The 15,165-nt window shown below is 45.5% G+C and overlaps 1 protein-coding gene across 5 annotated transcripts in view; it reads right to left on the bottom strand.

Moving 5' to 3' along the window:
• LOC122550970 (nuclear mitotic apparatus protein 1) overlaps positions 1 to 15,165 on the bottom strand; it is a 120,474-nt gene that overhangs the window by 26,012 nt on the left and 79,297 nt on the right. For 4 of the 5 annotated variants that reach the window (XM_087988457.1, XM_043692529.2, XM_043692531.2 and 1 more), the window contains 4 exons: positions 14,756 to 14,878; positions 10,737 to 14,021; positions 6,704 to 6,745; positions 3,792 to 3,860 (listed from right to left, as the gene is read on the bottom strand). In XM_087988457.1, the coding sequence (XP_087844583.1) occupies positions 3,792 to 3,860; positions 6,704 to 6,745; positions 10,737 to 14,021; positions 14,756 to 14,878 (3,519 nt within the window). The remainder of the gene's footprint in view (positions 1 to 3,791; positions 3,861 to 6,703; positions 6,746 to 10,736; positions 14,022 to 14,755; positions 14,879 to 15,165) is intronic. The other variant, XM_043692533.2, reaches the window with a different exon arrangement.

The following is a 15,165-nucleotide window of genomic DNA, read 5'->3' as shown; positions in this document are numbered from 1 at the left end:
TCCTCTGAACTGGTCCTCACCCTGAAACCTCCTCCTACTGCCCCCTTGACCATGACCCCACCCCCCACCACCAAACCATCATCTCCCAGACCGTCCATAACCACATCACCTCGGGTGATCTCCCATCCACCGCCTCCAACCTCATAGTCCCACAACCCCGCACCTCCCGCTTCTACCTCCTGCCCAAAATCCACAAACCTGACTGCCCCGGACGACCCATTGTCTCCGCCTGCTCCTGCCCCACCGAACTCATCTCTGCGTACCTTGACACCGTCCTGTCCCCCTTAGTCCAAGAACTCCCCACCTACGTTCGGGATACCACCCACGCCCTCCACCTGCTCCATGATTTTCGCTTCCCCGGTCCCCAACGCCTTATTTTCACCATGGACATCCAGTCCCTGTACACCTCCATCCCCCATCACCAAGGACTCAAAGCCCTCCGCTTCTTTCTTTCCTGCCGTACCGACCAGTACCCTTCCACTGACACCCTCCTTCGACTGACTGAACTGGTCCTCACCCTGAACAACTTCTCTTTCCAAACCTCCCACTTCCTCCAAACGAAAGGAGTAGCCATGGGCACCCGCATGGGCCCCAGCTATGCCTGCCTCTTAGTAGGATATGTGGAACAATCCATCTTCCGCAACTACACTGGTCCCACCCCCCCACCTTTTCCTCCGCTACATCGATGACTGTATCGGCGCTGCCTCATGCTCCCAATGAGGAAGTTGAACAGTTCATCCACTTCACCAACACCTTCCACCCCGACCTCAAATTCACCTGGACAGTCTCAGATTCCTCCCTCCCCTTCCTCGACCTTTCTATTTCTATCTCAGGCGACCGAATCAACACGGACATCTACTACAAACCGACCGACTCCCACAGCTACCTGGACTACACCTCCTCCCATCCTGCTCCCTGTAAAAACGCCATCCCATTCTCCCAATTCCTTCGACTCCGCCGCATCTGCTCCCAGGAGGACCAGTTCCAAAAACGCACAACCCAGATGGCCTCCTTCTTCAAGGACCGCAATTTTCCCCCCGACGTGGTCGACAATGCCCTCCACCGCATCTCTTCCACTTCCCGCTCCTCCGCCCTTGAACCCCGCCCCTCCAACCGCCACCAGGACAGAACCCCACTGGTCCTCACCTACCACCCCACCAATCTCCATGTACAGCGCATCATCCGCCGTCATTTCCGCTACCTCCAAACGGACTCCACCACCAAGGATATATTTCCCTCCCCTCCCTTATCAGCATTCCGTAAAGACCACTCCCTCCGTGACTCCCTCGTCAGATCCACACCCCCCACCAACCCAACCTCCACTCCCGGCACCTTCCCCTGCAACCGCAGGAGGTGCAAGACTTGCGCCCACACCTCCTCCCTCACCTCCCTCCAAGGCCCCAAAGGAAACTTCCATATCCGCCACAGATTCACCTGCACCTCCACACATATCATCTATTGCATCCTCTGCACCCGATGTGGCCTCCTCTATATTGGGGAGACAGGCCGCCTACTTGCGGAGCGTTTCAGAGAACACCTCTGGGACACCCGGACCAACCAACCCAACCACCCTGTAGCTCAACATTTCAATTCCCCCTCCCACTCCACCAAGGATATGCAGGTCTTTGGACTCCTCCATCGTCAGACCACAACAAAACGACGGTTGGAGGAAGAACGCCTCATCTTCCGGCTAGGAACCCTCTAACCACAAGGGATGAACTCGGATTTCACCAGTTTCCTCATTTCCCCTCCCCCCACCCTGTCTCAGTCAAATCCATCGAATTCAGCACCGCCTTCCTAACCTGAGATCTTCTTCCCGACCTCTCCGCCCCCACCCCAGTCTGACCTATCACCCTCACCTTGACCTCTTTCCACCTATCACATTTCCGACGCCCCTCCCCCAAGTCCCTCCTCCCTACCTTTTATCTTAGCCTGCTGGACAAACTTTCCCCATTCCTGAAGAAGGGCTTATGCCCGAAACGTCGATTCTCCTGTTCCCTGGATGCTGCCTGACCTGCTGCGCTTTTCCAGCAACACATTTCCAGCTATGGTTTCGTCAAGGGCAGGTAATGTCTCTCAAACGTCATTGAGTTTTTTGAGAAGGTGACCAAGCATGTATATGAGGGTGGGCAGTTGACGTGGTATACTTGGACTTCAGTAAAGCCTTTTGATAAGGTTCCACATGGTAGGCTGTTGAAGAAAATGCAGAGGCATGGGATTGAGGGTGATTTAGCAGCTTGGATTAGAAACTGGCTTTCTGAAAGGCAGCCGTGAGTGTTGGTTGATGGAAAATATTCAGCCTGGAGTCCAGTTACTAATGGCATGCCACAAGGATCTGTTCTGGGACCACTGCTGTTTGTCATATTTATAAATGACTTAGATGCAGGCATAGCTGGATGGATTAGTAAATTTGCAGATGACACTAAAGTCAGTGGAGTAGTGGACAGTTTGGAAGAATGTTACAGGTTGCAGGGTGACTTGGATGAACTGCAGAATTGGGCTGAGAGGTGGCAAATGGAGTTCAATCCGGCTAAATGTGAGGTGATGCACTTTGGGAAGAATAACAGGAAGGCAGAATACTGGGTCAATTGAAAGACTCTTGGTAGTGTGGATGTGCAGAAGGATCTTCGTGTCCATGTATATTGATCCCTGAAAGTTGCCACCCAGGTTGATAGTGCTGTTAAGAAGGCATACAGTGTGTTAGGTTTCATTTGTAGAGGGATTGAGTTCTGGAGCCACAATATTATGCTGCAACTATACAAAACGCTATTGCGGCCTCACTTGGAATACTGTGTACAGTTCTGGTCACCATATTTCAGGAAGGATGTGGAAGCACTAGAAAAGGTGCAGAGGAGATTTACTAGGGTATTGCCTGGTCTGGTGGGAAGGTCTTATGAGGAAAGGCTGAGAGACTTGGGTCTGTTCTCATTGGAAAGGAGAAAGCTAAGAGGAGATTGGATAGAGTCATACAAGATGATCAGAGAATTAGGGTAGACAGTGGAAGTCTTTTTCCTAGGATGATGACGTCAGCTTGTCTGAGGGGGCATAACTACAAATTGAGGGGTGATCAAGTAAAGAATCTGTCTTAAATCTGAGTGGTCAGGGCGTGGAATGCCCTATCTGCCAATGTAGTTAACTCAGCCACATTAGGGAGATTTATACAATCCTTGGATAAGCATATGGATGATGATGGAATAGTGTAAGGGGAAAGCTGAGAATAGTTCACAGGTCGGTGCAACATCGAGGGCTGAAGGGCCTGTTCTGCACTGTATTGTTCTATGTTCTATTACCTGTTGCAACTGTGTTTATCTGCTTTGTGTTTCATGCCACATTGTTAGTGATTGTAACTTGTAGGTAAGACTGAGGCCCATCCTCTTAGGCAGATGAGAGATATCCCATGTCATTATTTTGAAGGGCAGCAGAGAAACGTATCCTTGTCAAGCAACATGACAAAAATAGGCTCTCTCGTCATGGTGATGATGCTGTTTGTGGAAGCTTGCTGTGTCCAAACTTGTTACCACATTTCTTAGAGTAACTATGATCAAAACTGTCTAATTGGCTGTGAAAAGCTTCAGTGTGTGTTAAGATTGTGAAAGATGCTACACAAATGCAGGTCTCTTTTTAAATGGAGTGTATTTACCTTAATTTTAAAAAAAGTAGCATGTATGGTTAAAATAGCATGTAGCTAATCAGTAACTGGCATGGGGAAAGCCCAAATTAAATAAAAGGAGGCTTAGTGATGACAGATCCAACCAACCGTCTTGAGTGAAGTAATTGATTTGGAGTCTTACCTTGAGTTTCTGAAGCTTACTTTTAGCTGTTGTGTCCTGCTGGGCCAGCTTCTGATTCAGTTCCACAACCTGAAACCAACCAAACAGGTTCCCATTAAAAGGGAGAGGAGATCTCTGGTGCTAATTGGGCGATCAGCACCCGTCAAAAGGGGAGACTTCACAAATATAATTTCATCAAAGATGAGAAGGAAAAAAGTCAGAGAACGACAGCAAATGTTTTTAAAAGAATAATTCAGCTCCTGAAACAGGTCGTTCAATTACACCAGATCTTGAGGGATAAAAAAGGCTTGCATTTTCCTAGCAGCTCTCATAACCTGACATCCTGAAGAGCCCTACTAGAGCGTAATGTACTGCAGTCACTATTGGAGAGCAGGAAATGTAGCAGTCATTGGCACATAGAAAAACATAAACCAGCAATGCACAATGACCAGATAATCTCTCTTTGCAATGTCAGTTTTAGGATAAAATTGGCCAGGATACCAAGTACTTCCTCTGATCCTCTTCAAATCATGGATATTTAGGCCTATTCAAGAGGGTACTCCAGTCCTCAGTTTGAAGTACTGACCAAACGATGAACAGACCTCTCTCTGTAATGTACTAAGGACTATTACCATGAGTTTGCACCCAAACAGGGTGAGATTTGGGCCACAACCTTTTGTCTTAGATGCAAGAGTGTCAGCTACCAATCCTACTGTATGGGCGCCCACTCCATCAAGTGGGCAGACTCAGGTATCTAAAAAACCACAGAGCAATGTTTGCAGGAAATTCTTGCTCCTCCTAGTAACCAACAAGATCAGGGCAAGGTACTTTACAAAATACAGCTCAACTTGTACTCAAAGGCAGAATAGGCAAAAGGAAGTCTGCGCTTTTCACCAGCTGTGAAGACAGAGGGTGGCAGCAGTCGCATGTCGTAATCATATCACAAAAACCTGACCACTTACCTAATAAAGGCTGTGTGGGCAATGACAGTTGCCCAAGTTCTCTAATTTAAATAAAAACATATTCTACAAAAGTCCCTTTGTCATCTCTTATGACAATGAAGAATGGGCAAAGGACTGAGAACTGGGGAGTCTGTCAACAGTCTGTTATTTTAACGATGAGATAGAACAGCAGCACAGAATGTCAGAAAAGGAAGTAAATCCTGCATTTTGGATTACACTACTTCATGGGAATCCTGTCCCAGATGCCAAAAGATTCTGGAATTCACTCCCCAAAGGCAGTGTGGGTTAACTTACAGCATGTGGACCGCAGCAGTTCAAGACAGCAGCTCACTACTGCCTTTAAAGGGCAACTAGGTACGAGCAATAATTGCTGGCCCAGCCAGCACTAGCTACATCTCACAAGTGAATAAAAACATGTGCAAGTCAAGGACCAGCACGTTTAGTTATATAAAAGCCCATGGCAAAAATGAAATGACCTAAGTAGTGGTCACACTCAAAGTGAGGGACAGCCAATCAACACCAATTCAAAGAGTCAAGCCCTCTGCTATAATGTTTGAAGCTAACACTGAAGAGGCAAAACATTTTGCCTGACTTTTCACTTTGGCCTAGATGGTGACAAGGTTTTGGAGTGCTGTAGGAGCTGTACTTAATGGGCGGCACGGTGGTTAGCACTGCTGCCTCGCAGCGCTAGAGACCCGGGTTCAATTCCCGCCTCAGGCGACTGACTGTGTGGAGTTTGCACGTTCTCCCCGTGTCTGCGTGGGTTTCCTCCGGGTGCTCCGGTTTCCTCCCACAGTCCAAAGATGTGCTGGTCAGGTGAATTGGCCATGCTAAATTGCCTGTAGTGTTAGGTAAGGGGTAAATGTAGGGATATGGGTGGGTTACGCTTCGGCGGGTCGGTGTGGACTTGTGGGGCCGAAGGGCCTGTTTCCACACTGTAAAGTAATCTAATCTAATCTAATCTAATCTGTAAAGTAATCTAATCTAAAAAAATCTAATCTTATCCAAGCAACAGGAAGGTATTTTATCATACTCCTGACTTATAGATGGTGGACAGACTTTGGGGAGTCAGGTGGTGAGTAACTCACTGTAGGATTGCTAGCCTCTGAACCTGCTCTTTTAGTCAATGTATTTATATGGCTAGTCTAGTTGAATTTATGGTGAATCTTAACCCCAAGGACGTTGATAATGGTAGATTCAGTGATAATAGTTCCACTGAATGTCAACAGGTGGCGTCAAAGGAATCAACAAGATTCTTTCTTGATGGAGATGACCACTGATTAACACTTGTGTGGCGTGTATACTATATGCCACCTGTCAGCCCGAAGCAGGATATTATCTCGGTCTTGCTATATTTGGATGTGGGCTGTTCCAGTATCTGAGGAGTTGTGAATAGTACTAAACATTGCACAATCAGCAACCATTCCCACTTCTGACCTTCGGATGGAGGGAAGGTCATTTATGAAACAACTGAGGATGGTTGGACTAAGGGCACTACCTTGAGGAACTCTTGCATTCCTCCCCCTAGTCTCGTTGACATTAGCACTATGCCAGTGTCTCCAACTATTCACACACTTTCACAAGGCCATCGCTGCGAAAATGTTGTATGACACAGCATTTCTTCCCTGCCAGCTAGCACCCACGCCTACACAGCACTCCAATTGGTGCCTGGATAAAGTTCTTTACAGCCTAAGCATCATTCGTGCATGCCTGAAGGGAAAGGTGGATTAAAAAGACAAATCTCAAACTTTACAGACATAGCTCAAACTTTTGTTCGATAAAGTTTTCACTAGATATATGGCAAAGGTGGAAAAATGGAATTGATATCAGCCATGACCTAACCAAATGACAGAACAGATGTGTGTGTGGGGGCAACAATTAGATGACCCTAGCTCCAGTGTTCTGGAAGACACAATAAAGTTACAAGCACAGTACTTGTCAAGCAAATCCAACACAAAGTCACATTCTTACCTTCTGGTTCTCTGTGGCCAACTTCTTCTGCAGTTCTTCAACCTGTAGAGAGAGAAGCCAAATCAGCCAAAGCTCAACTTGTCAGCCGTAGGTCCCAATTCCATAGAACAGAAAGAAGCTACAATTCAGGAATTAGTACACTGAATGAGGCAAGGCCACTGGACTTGGACACACTGCATATTTTCAAAGTTGCCGATTAGTCAAGACATGTTGCATGTTTCTGGAGATTGACTTATTGGTTATCTTGGGGAGTTAAAGGTTAACAACTGAGTTCACAAACACACCAATGAAACTGAATCAGGCTACACTTTCACCAATAGTAACTCAAAGAAAACACATTAGTGGCAGCTAAAAAGAGTGACAAACCTTCAGGACCAGAAATGAAATGGGTATGAGAATCAAATGCCTCAACTATAACTATACTGTTCTCAGAGATTGGATAACTGCATGTAACTCCATGATTTAAGGTTAATGAGGGCTTAATTTTCATTAAGCAATCTCAAATTTAAAATTATCAACTGATCCAGCATTCACTGCTGTTTGTGGAAGAGAGTGTTGCAAATATCAATCAATGTGTGTGCAGAAGTGCTTCCTAACATCTCTGCCGAATGGTACAGCCCTAATTCTCAGACTACATCCCCAGTTCTAGAATTTCCAAACAGTGGAAATAGTTTACCTTTATTCACCGACTTTTCCTGATTGAACAGCTTGAAGATTGTCAGCTGATCAGAATCTCAGCATGGATTTGTAGGTATTTTTCCCTGAATGGGCTCTGCACGCAAGTTGAACATTGGAAATACAGATAATTGAGAGGTAGTGGTTAATAGATGAAAGTGTGTGTGTGTGTGTGTGTATATGCATGGGTGGGGATGTGTCTGTGTTCTCTTCTTCTGGAAATGTCTTTAACATGCCTGAACAGGTTGGTTAAAATATGCAGTTGGGTTTGATAGCACTTCTGGAAATAAAAAGAGGAAAAAGGAAAGGATAGGTATCCCAGGTTCAAGATCCATCTGTCCCAGAGGTGTTAATAACATCCCTGAACAAGCTGATTAAAAATAAATACTTAAAGGGAAGTTTAAATACGTAAAGGGAAGCTTACACTTGATAAATCAGATTGAAAACTTTGAAGAGCTGACAAACTAGTACTGATATTTGTAGATGTTATTTATACAGATTCTCAGAAGTTATTACTAAGGATTCTCAAAGCAGACTGTTAGCTAAAGTCAAAATTCAAAGATTTGACAAATTAAATCATTGATCTATAATCATGCAGTGAATCACAGAATGATTACAGCACCATTTTAGCCCACTGTGTCAGTGCAGGATTTCTAGAGGAGAAGCTTACCTCATACCATTCCCCATCCTCACCCAGTAGAATCTTTCCTCTTCAAATATAAATCCTATTCCCTCTTGAAAGCCGCAACTGAACCTGCTTCCACCACACTGAGGCAGCACATTCCAGATCCCAGTCACTCGCATGAAAAGATTTTCCTTCATGTCTGAATTACAATTTTTGTCAATTACTGCAAATCCTCTGGTACTAATTTTCCTCTGCCCCACTGCTATACACTGCCCAGGTCCCTCTCAATTTTGAGTATCTCTACCAAATCTCTTCTCCACATTCAAGTTCAAAATTCTCTAATCGGTTTACCTAAACTTCCTCTTGCTGGGAACCCTTCTTGTGAATATTTTCTGCATCCACTCTAAGCCTGACTTTACATGCTTCCTAAAAGGTACGGCCCCCAAACTTGATACAGTACTCTAGATGAGATTGAAGCAGTGTTTTATGCAGCTTTAATATAACTTTCTTGCTTTTTCATTCTTGTCACTACTGATAAAACCCAGGAGTCTGCATGCTTTTTTAAAACCATTATCTTAATGCATGTTGGAACTTTTATGGACTTGAAACTTATGCACATATATGCCAAAAATCTGTTCTTGCATCCCATTTAAAATTGTACTCACCCATTTTATATTGTCTCTTCATATTCTTGCCTCCAAAATAAATTACTTCATGTTTCTTGGTACTTAAATTCTAATTGCCACTCATTTATCCTTTCTGATTTCCGATGTGCCCTTTTCGAGTTATACAGCTCCTCACAGTTAAAAATACTTTCAATTTTTGTACTGATTGCAAAGGTCTACATCATTACTATTATATCAGGAAGAGTAAGCAAAGGTCCTAACCCCTGGGATAATTCACGATAAACTTTCCTCCAATCTGAAAAAACAACCATGAACCATTACTCTGTTTCCTGTCATTCAGCCAACTCTGTTGCTACTATAATTTTAGTCATGAGCTCCAACCTAGCTCACAGCTGTTTTTTGGTTCTTCATCAAATGCCTTTTGAGATGAATAGAAGAGATAACTGGAAGGTACTCTAATTGACAGAATTTGCCTTGTGATGTCCCACAACAGAATTACCACTTTAACTGATTGTGTTTTTAAAAACACATTCTTTATTGTGATGGAAGGGTTACTGGTAAAGCTATTTACCCACTACTAATTATCCTCAAACTGACTGGTTTGATAAACCATTTCAGAGGAAGAAAGAGTCAACCACACTGCTGTGCGTCTGGAGTCACATGTAGGCCAGACAAAGTAAGGATGGCAGATTTCCTTCCCTAAAGTACATTCATGAACCAGATGAGTTTTTTTCAACATTGATTGTTTGCCATCATCACTGATTCTAACTTTCCAAAGGCAGATGTATTGATGGGATTTAAATTTAAGGTCCAATTAGATTCCACATTTCCAGTGCCAAGACCTCTGAATTACAGTTCAGTGACATGACAATAATGCCCTGCTTCCTCCATATACTAGTGTGTACTGTGTTTATTATAGTTTGCCTTGTGAGTTCAGGATAAGGGACAACAACATTGCAGATGGAATATAATGTGGAAAAATGTGAGGTTGTCCACTTTAGCAAAAGGGTTAAACAAGAGGACAAAATCAGACCAGAAGTAGACTAGCGTGGCGTGGTGCAGTGCAGCACACAATAGGGTGGTGCAGCATGGTGCATAACTGTATGGCATGGCACTCAACAGCATAGCATGGCACAGAATAGCACAGCACAGAATGTCCAAAGTGTGGAAACAGGCCCTTCAGCCCAAAAAGTCCACACAAATCCTCTGAAGAGTATCAAACCTATTCCCCTACCCTATTACTCTACATTTCCCCCTGACTAATGCACCAAACCCACACATCTCTGAACAACTTAGCACTGCCAATTCACCCAACCTGCTCATCTTTGGATTGTGGGAGGAAACCAGACCACCCAAAGGAAACCCATGCAGCTAAAGTGGATGGTGCACAATCACCTAAGGCTGGAAGTGAACCTGGGTTCCTGGCACTGTGAGGCAGCAATGCTAACCACTGAGCCACCGGACAGACCTATGTCATGAAATGCATTTGGCAAGCAATACAAACAAAATTTTTAAAAAAAGAGGTTGCAGGAACAGAAAACTTGATTGAACAGAGAACTTGATTGAAAAGAAAAATAAAAGATTCACTGTTAGACTTTAGTATGTAGGAACAGACCATTCAATGACCTGACTGAATGGCTGACCTGACAATCTTCAACTCCACTCTCTTGCTTCTTCCCCATAACCCTCGATTTCCTTACTAATTAACCTGTCTATCTCAGCCTTGAATATACTTAAAGATCCGTGACAGCTCTCTATATTAAAGAACTCCACAGATTCACTATCCTGAGAGGAAATTCCTCATCGTAAGTATGACACCCTTTATTCTGAGATTATGTCCCTCTGGTCCTGGACTCTTTCACAAGGGGAAAACAACTTCATTGCACTTACTTTGTCAAGTTGTCCAAAAACCTTCCTGATGAAGGGCTTTTGCCCAAAACGTCGACTCTCCTGCTCTTCAGATGCTGCTTGATCTGCTATGCTTTTCCAGCACCACACTCTCGACTCTAATTTCCAGAATCTACAGACCTCACTTTCGCCTAAAAACCTTATCGGCTTGGTTTAGAACATAGAACATATAACGTTTAATACAGAACAATTCATTTACCTGAGTGCTCAACTTTTGCTGCTCATCTTGAAACCTGCGTCGCTCATCCAGGACCATGAGTTTTGCTTTCTCATACTTGCTGGTCGCTTCTTCCACTCTTTTCCGGCTCTCTTCCTCTTTGGCTTTGCTGGCAGCCTCCTGCTCAGCATGGCAGGATTTCAGGTGGCTCAGCTCTTTGGCATGTGCCTCTCGGGCCCTGGCCAGCTCAGCTTCCAGCTTCCCGCAGGCCAGACCAGATTCAGAGCTCAGCTGGCTGCTGCTCTGCTGGAGTCGCTGTATCTCCCGCTCTTGCTCCTTGCAGCGCTCCTTTAAGGATGGCAGCTGCCTGGTCTCTGCCTTCAACTCATTCAGCAGCTTCTTCTGTTGCTCGAGCTCTCCCTGGTGCTGTGACTCAGATGCCCGCATTGTGGACTGGATCTCTGCCATCTGGCCACGCAGCTGGAGTAACTCCTGTTCCATTTGAACACTTTGTTCTTTGTCTGCTTGTGCCTGGCGTTCTAGCGTTGCTTCTGCCAGCTTCCTAGCAGTCAGCTCCTCCTGAAGCTTCTCAGCTGCCTGCTTTTGGGCAGCAATCTCCATTTTAAGGGTTGTGTTCTGGAGCTTTGTTGCTTCTTCTGCTGAGTTTCTCTTTTGTGCCTCAGAAGCTTGCTCTGCCCTCAAAGCATCTATGGTTTCCTGCAGCTTCCTGCACACCTCCACTTGTACAGCCACCTTATCTCTCAGCTTCGCGTTTTCCTTCTGCTCTTCTGAGGATTTCAGCTGCCAGGTTGGGATTTCCAGTTCAAGGGCGCGAACCTTTTCCTTCTGTTTTGCAAGTTCCTCCAGGTGCAGGGACACCTTTTCCTTCAAGGCCCTTTCCATTGATTCTTTCTCCTTCAGCAAGCCACGGACTAATGACAGTTCTCCTTGTAACGCTGTCATGTGCTCATGACTGTGAGAACCTTGTGCCGTTTTCTCTGTCTCCAGCCGGGCAATGACATCCTGTTGTCCTTTGCACTTCAGCTCTAGTTCAGCTACCTGAGATTTCAGTGCCTCAATACTGCTCAGCCTCTCTTGGCAGAGGTTGCGGGATTTGGACAGCTCCTTCTCAGCAGAGTCCATTCGTTGTTTGTGCTGTCGGATTGCATCGTCACCTGCTGCTAGTTTGGAACTGAGCTCATGTAACTCCTCCTCCTTCTTACTCAGGACCTCTGCATAGCGCAGCATCTCCCTTTCCTGGCTGATTATTTTTTCCTTCATGTTTTTCATGGTTGACACCTCTGTTTGGAGTTCATTGATCCTCGCTTGCTGGTGTCTGCTCTGATCCTGCCATCTCTCAATTTCACTCCTCATCAGTTTCTCCTTAGTTTCTATTTCCTCTCTGGCGGTGCGGGCACTGGAGACCTCACTTTGCAGTACCACAAGGCGTTCCTGCTGCTCATTGATAGACTGCTGCAGCCTAGTCTCCATATCAAGCTTGCTTGCCCTCTCAGCCTCCAGTTCCACCTTGGCTGCATCTTTCTCCTCTGACAGTTTGTGTTGCTTTTCCTCCACCCTGGCCATGCACTCAGACTGGGATTTCCTCAGCTCCGCCAGCTGGCTGTGCAATGCCTCAACCTCTCCACGAAGTTCCTCACTCTGCACTGCCTCCTCTCTTGCCACTTGTCGTGCTTTGGCGAGATCAGCCTCCAGCTTTGAGATCTGGTCTTGCTGCTTGCTGCCTGCCTGGTTCACCCGGTCCTCAAGGTGAGCCACCTTTTCTCTTGCCTCAAAGAGCTCCTTCTCTATTTGGTCTCGCTTGTGCGAGTTTTGTCTGGCCGCCTCCTCCACCTGTGACAGGCGCTGAGATGCTTCCTTCTGAGCAGTCTCAAACTTGTCCTGCCAGCTCAACACCTCAGCCTGAGCCTGGTCTCTCAAAGCCTCTTTTTCCTTAATTTGTGACAGTGCATTACAAAGATCTTTCTCCAGTGCTGAGGCCTTCCTCTCTTCCTCATTATTCAACTGGTTTATCCTCGTCTCAAGCTCATTGCTCTTGGCCTTTTCTTCCGACAGCTCAGCTTGGGCTTTTTCTCGCTCTTCCTTTAAGCACGCAATAAGCTCATCTCCCTGAACCTGCTTATGCTGAACCACCTCAAACTTTTCCTTCCAAGATGCTACGTTTTCACAAAGCCTTGCTTCTTCCTTCTCTTTCTCCTCAACCTTCCGCAGGGCATCAGAAAGCTCACTCTGCAGCGTGCTACATCTTTCCACCTGTTCATCCATGGTCTGTTTCATTTGAGCTCCAACCACCTCCTGACGTTTTAGCTCTTCAGCTAACTGGGTTCTCGCCTGATTACGTTCCTCTGTCAGCCCCTTCACTTCATTTGCCAGTTGGGAATAGCGCTCAGCTTCTCGGGCATGCCCCTCTTCCCATTGCTTCTTCTCATTTTCTAATGCTTCTACTGTCCCCTGCAGGGAAGTGAGCTGCTCTTGGAGGTTCTTGACGTTCTGAGCGCTGGCATCAAGACCTGCCAATCTGATCCGGTGCTCCTCCAGCATGCCTTCAGTCTCCTGCAACTTTATTTTAAGAGCGGCAACCTCTTCAGCATGTCTCTGCTTGTGGGTTTCACAGACAGATTGGAGGCTCTGGTTTTTGGAGCCTACCTCTGCAACCTCAGAGCATAACTCTTGCACCTTCTGTGATAAACTGTCCTTCTCACTCCTTAGGTCTTCCATTTCCAACTGGTTACTTTTCAAAGCTTTAATTTCTTCAGTGAGCAAGTTCAGTTCAGCCTCCTTCTCAGTCTTTAATGTGTCATACTGAGAGAGAATGGAAGCCTTCTCTTTGTTGATCTGCTGGGACTCCTCTTTCAGGGTAGCCACTTGCTGTGACATGTTCTCGCGCTCAGCGCTCACCTCTTTCTCGAGCATTTTAAGTGCCTCTTCTTTTGATCGCAGGACTTCGTTAAGCGTCTGTACCTTGGAGTCAAGATCAAGGACAGTCTTCTCTTTGCTTTGTGAATCATCGGCCAGCTGGCGCCTCAGTTTCTTCTCCTCTTCCAATTCCAGGTCCTTCTGCATCAAGGAATTATTCAGCTTCATTATCTCCACATTCAATGCATCTAGCTGCCCAGTGAGCCTATCTTCTTGAACCCGTGCATCTTGCTCCAGCTGGTCCTTCTGTTCAACTAGGTCACTGATGGACTGCTCGAGGTTACGGATTGTCTCAGCAAGTTGGCTTTTTTCCTCTTTGTGAAGGGAGCTTTCTTGCTCCAGTTCTGCAGTTTTGGCCGTCAACTGTGATATTTCTGTTTTAAGAACTTCCAACTGCAATGACAGAAGAGTGGAAGATGGAATAAGTCAGGTAAGGCAAAGCTTTAATTAACTGCATTCCCTCAAATAACAGATTAAGGGGTGATTTAATCAAGATGTTTAAAATGATTAGATAGTTAGAGAGAGAAATTGTTTCTGGTGCTGGGTGAATCTGGCAATGGGAAAGGAAGGCAGCATTTTAAATCAGCTAGACTGCCATGCGGGGTGATGTCTTGAAACACTCCTTCACACAAAGGATCATGGATATCTGGAATTATCCCCCAAAAAGCTAAAGCTGTTCTTCAGTGAAAGGCTTTCAAAATGCTACAAGTTTGTCACCATAGAATCCCTACAGTGTGGAAACAGGGCCTTCAGCACAACAGGTCCACACCAACCACCTGAAGAGTATCCTACCCATTACTCTAAGTTTGCCCCTGACTAATGCACCTATCCTACACATCCATGAACACCATGGGTAATTTAGCATAGCTAATTCACCAAACTTGCACATCGTTGGATTGTGGGAGGAAACCAGAACATCTGGAGGAAACCCACACAGACACAGGAGAGCGTGGAAACTCTACACAGTCGCCTGAGACTGGAATTGAACCTGGGTCCCTGGCACTGAGGGGCAGCATGCTAACTACTGAGTCACTGTGCCGTCCCACCAGAAACTATTCCACCCCAATCTGTGTTTCGGCGACTTCACACAGCACAATTTCTCAGGTATTTCGTAAGAAGCAACTTACCTGGAGAATGTCACCCATGACCTCTCCTTTCATCTCACTGGAACTTTCCCCAGCTGCTTTCAGCTGATCCTCCATTAAGGAGATTTTTCCTTCCAGGATTTGTACTTTTTCTTCCAATAATTTCTGTCAATACCAAAATATAACCCAAAAAAAGAAAACATTTAAAAACTTAAAATTAGCCCCAGGGAAGTGTAGCATCCAACAACAACACTCTTAAAACAAAATTCATGACTGAATTCATGTGATTCCTTAAATAATCATACACTGATATAGGGTCCTTCACAGCCTTGACACTTTTCAGCAGAACAGGAGGCAGCAAGCTACACTTATACAGCCTCTAAAATATTAAACAATCCATGGAACAGTATAGGAGCCTAATTGAAACACAATCTAACAGAACCACAATCTAA

This window comes from Chiloscyllium plagiosum, unplaced genomic scaffold, assembly GCF_037043375.1.
Source record: "Chiloscyllium plagiosum isolate Xiang-an unplaced genomic scaffold, Cpla_swu_hap1 HiC_scaffold_6, whole genome shotgun sequence".
Taxonomy (NCBI): domain Eukaryota; kingdom Metazoa; phylum Chordata; class Chondrichthyes; order Orectolobiformes; family Hemiscylliidae; genus Chiloscyllium; species Chiloscyllium plagiosum.
The sequence above is the reverse complement of the archived record's forward strand: the minus strand, read 5'-3'. Positions and strand labels throughout refer to the sequence as shown.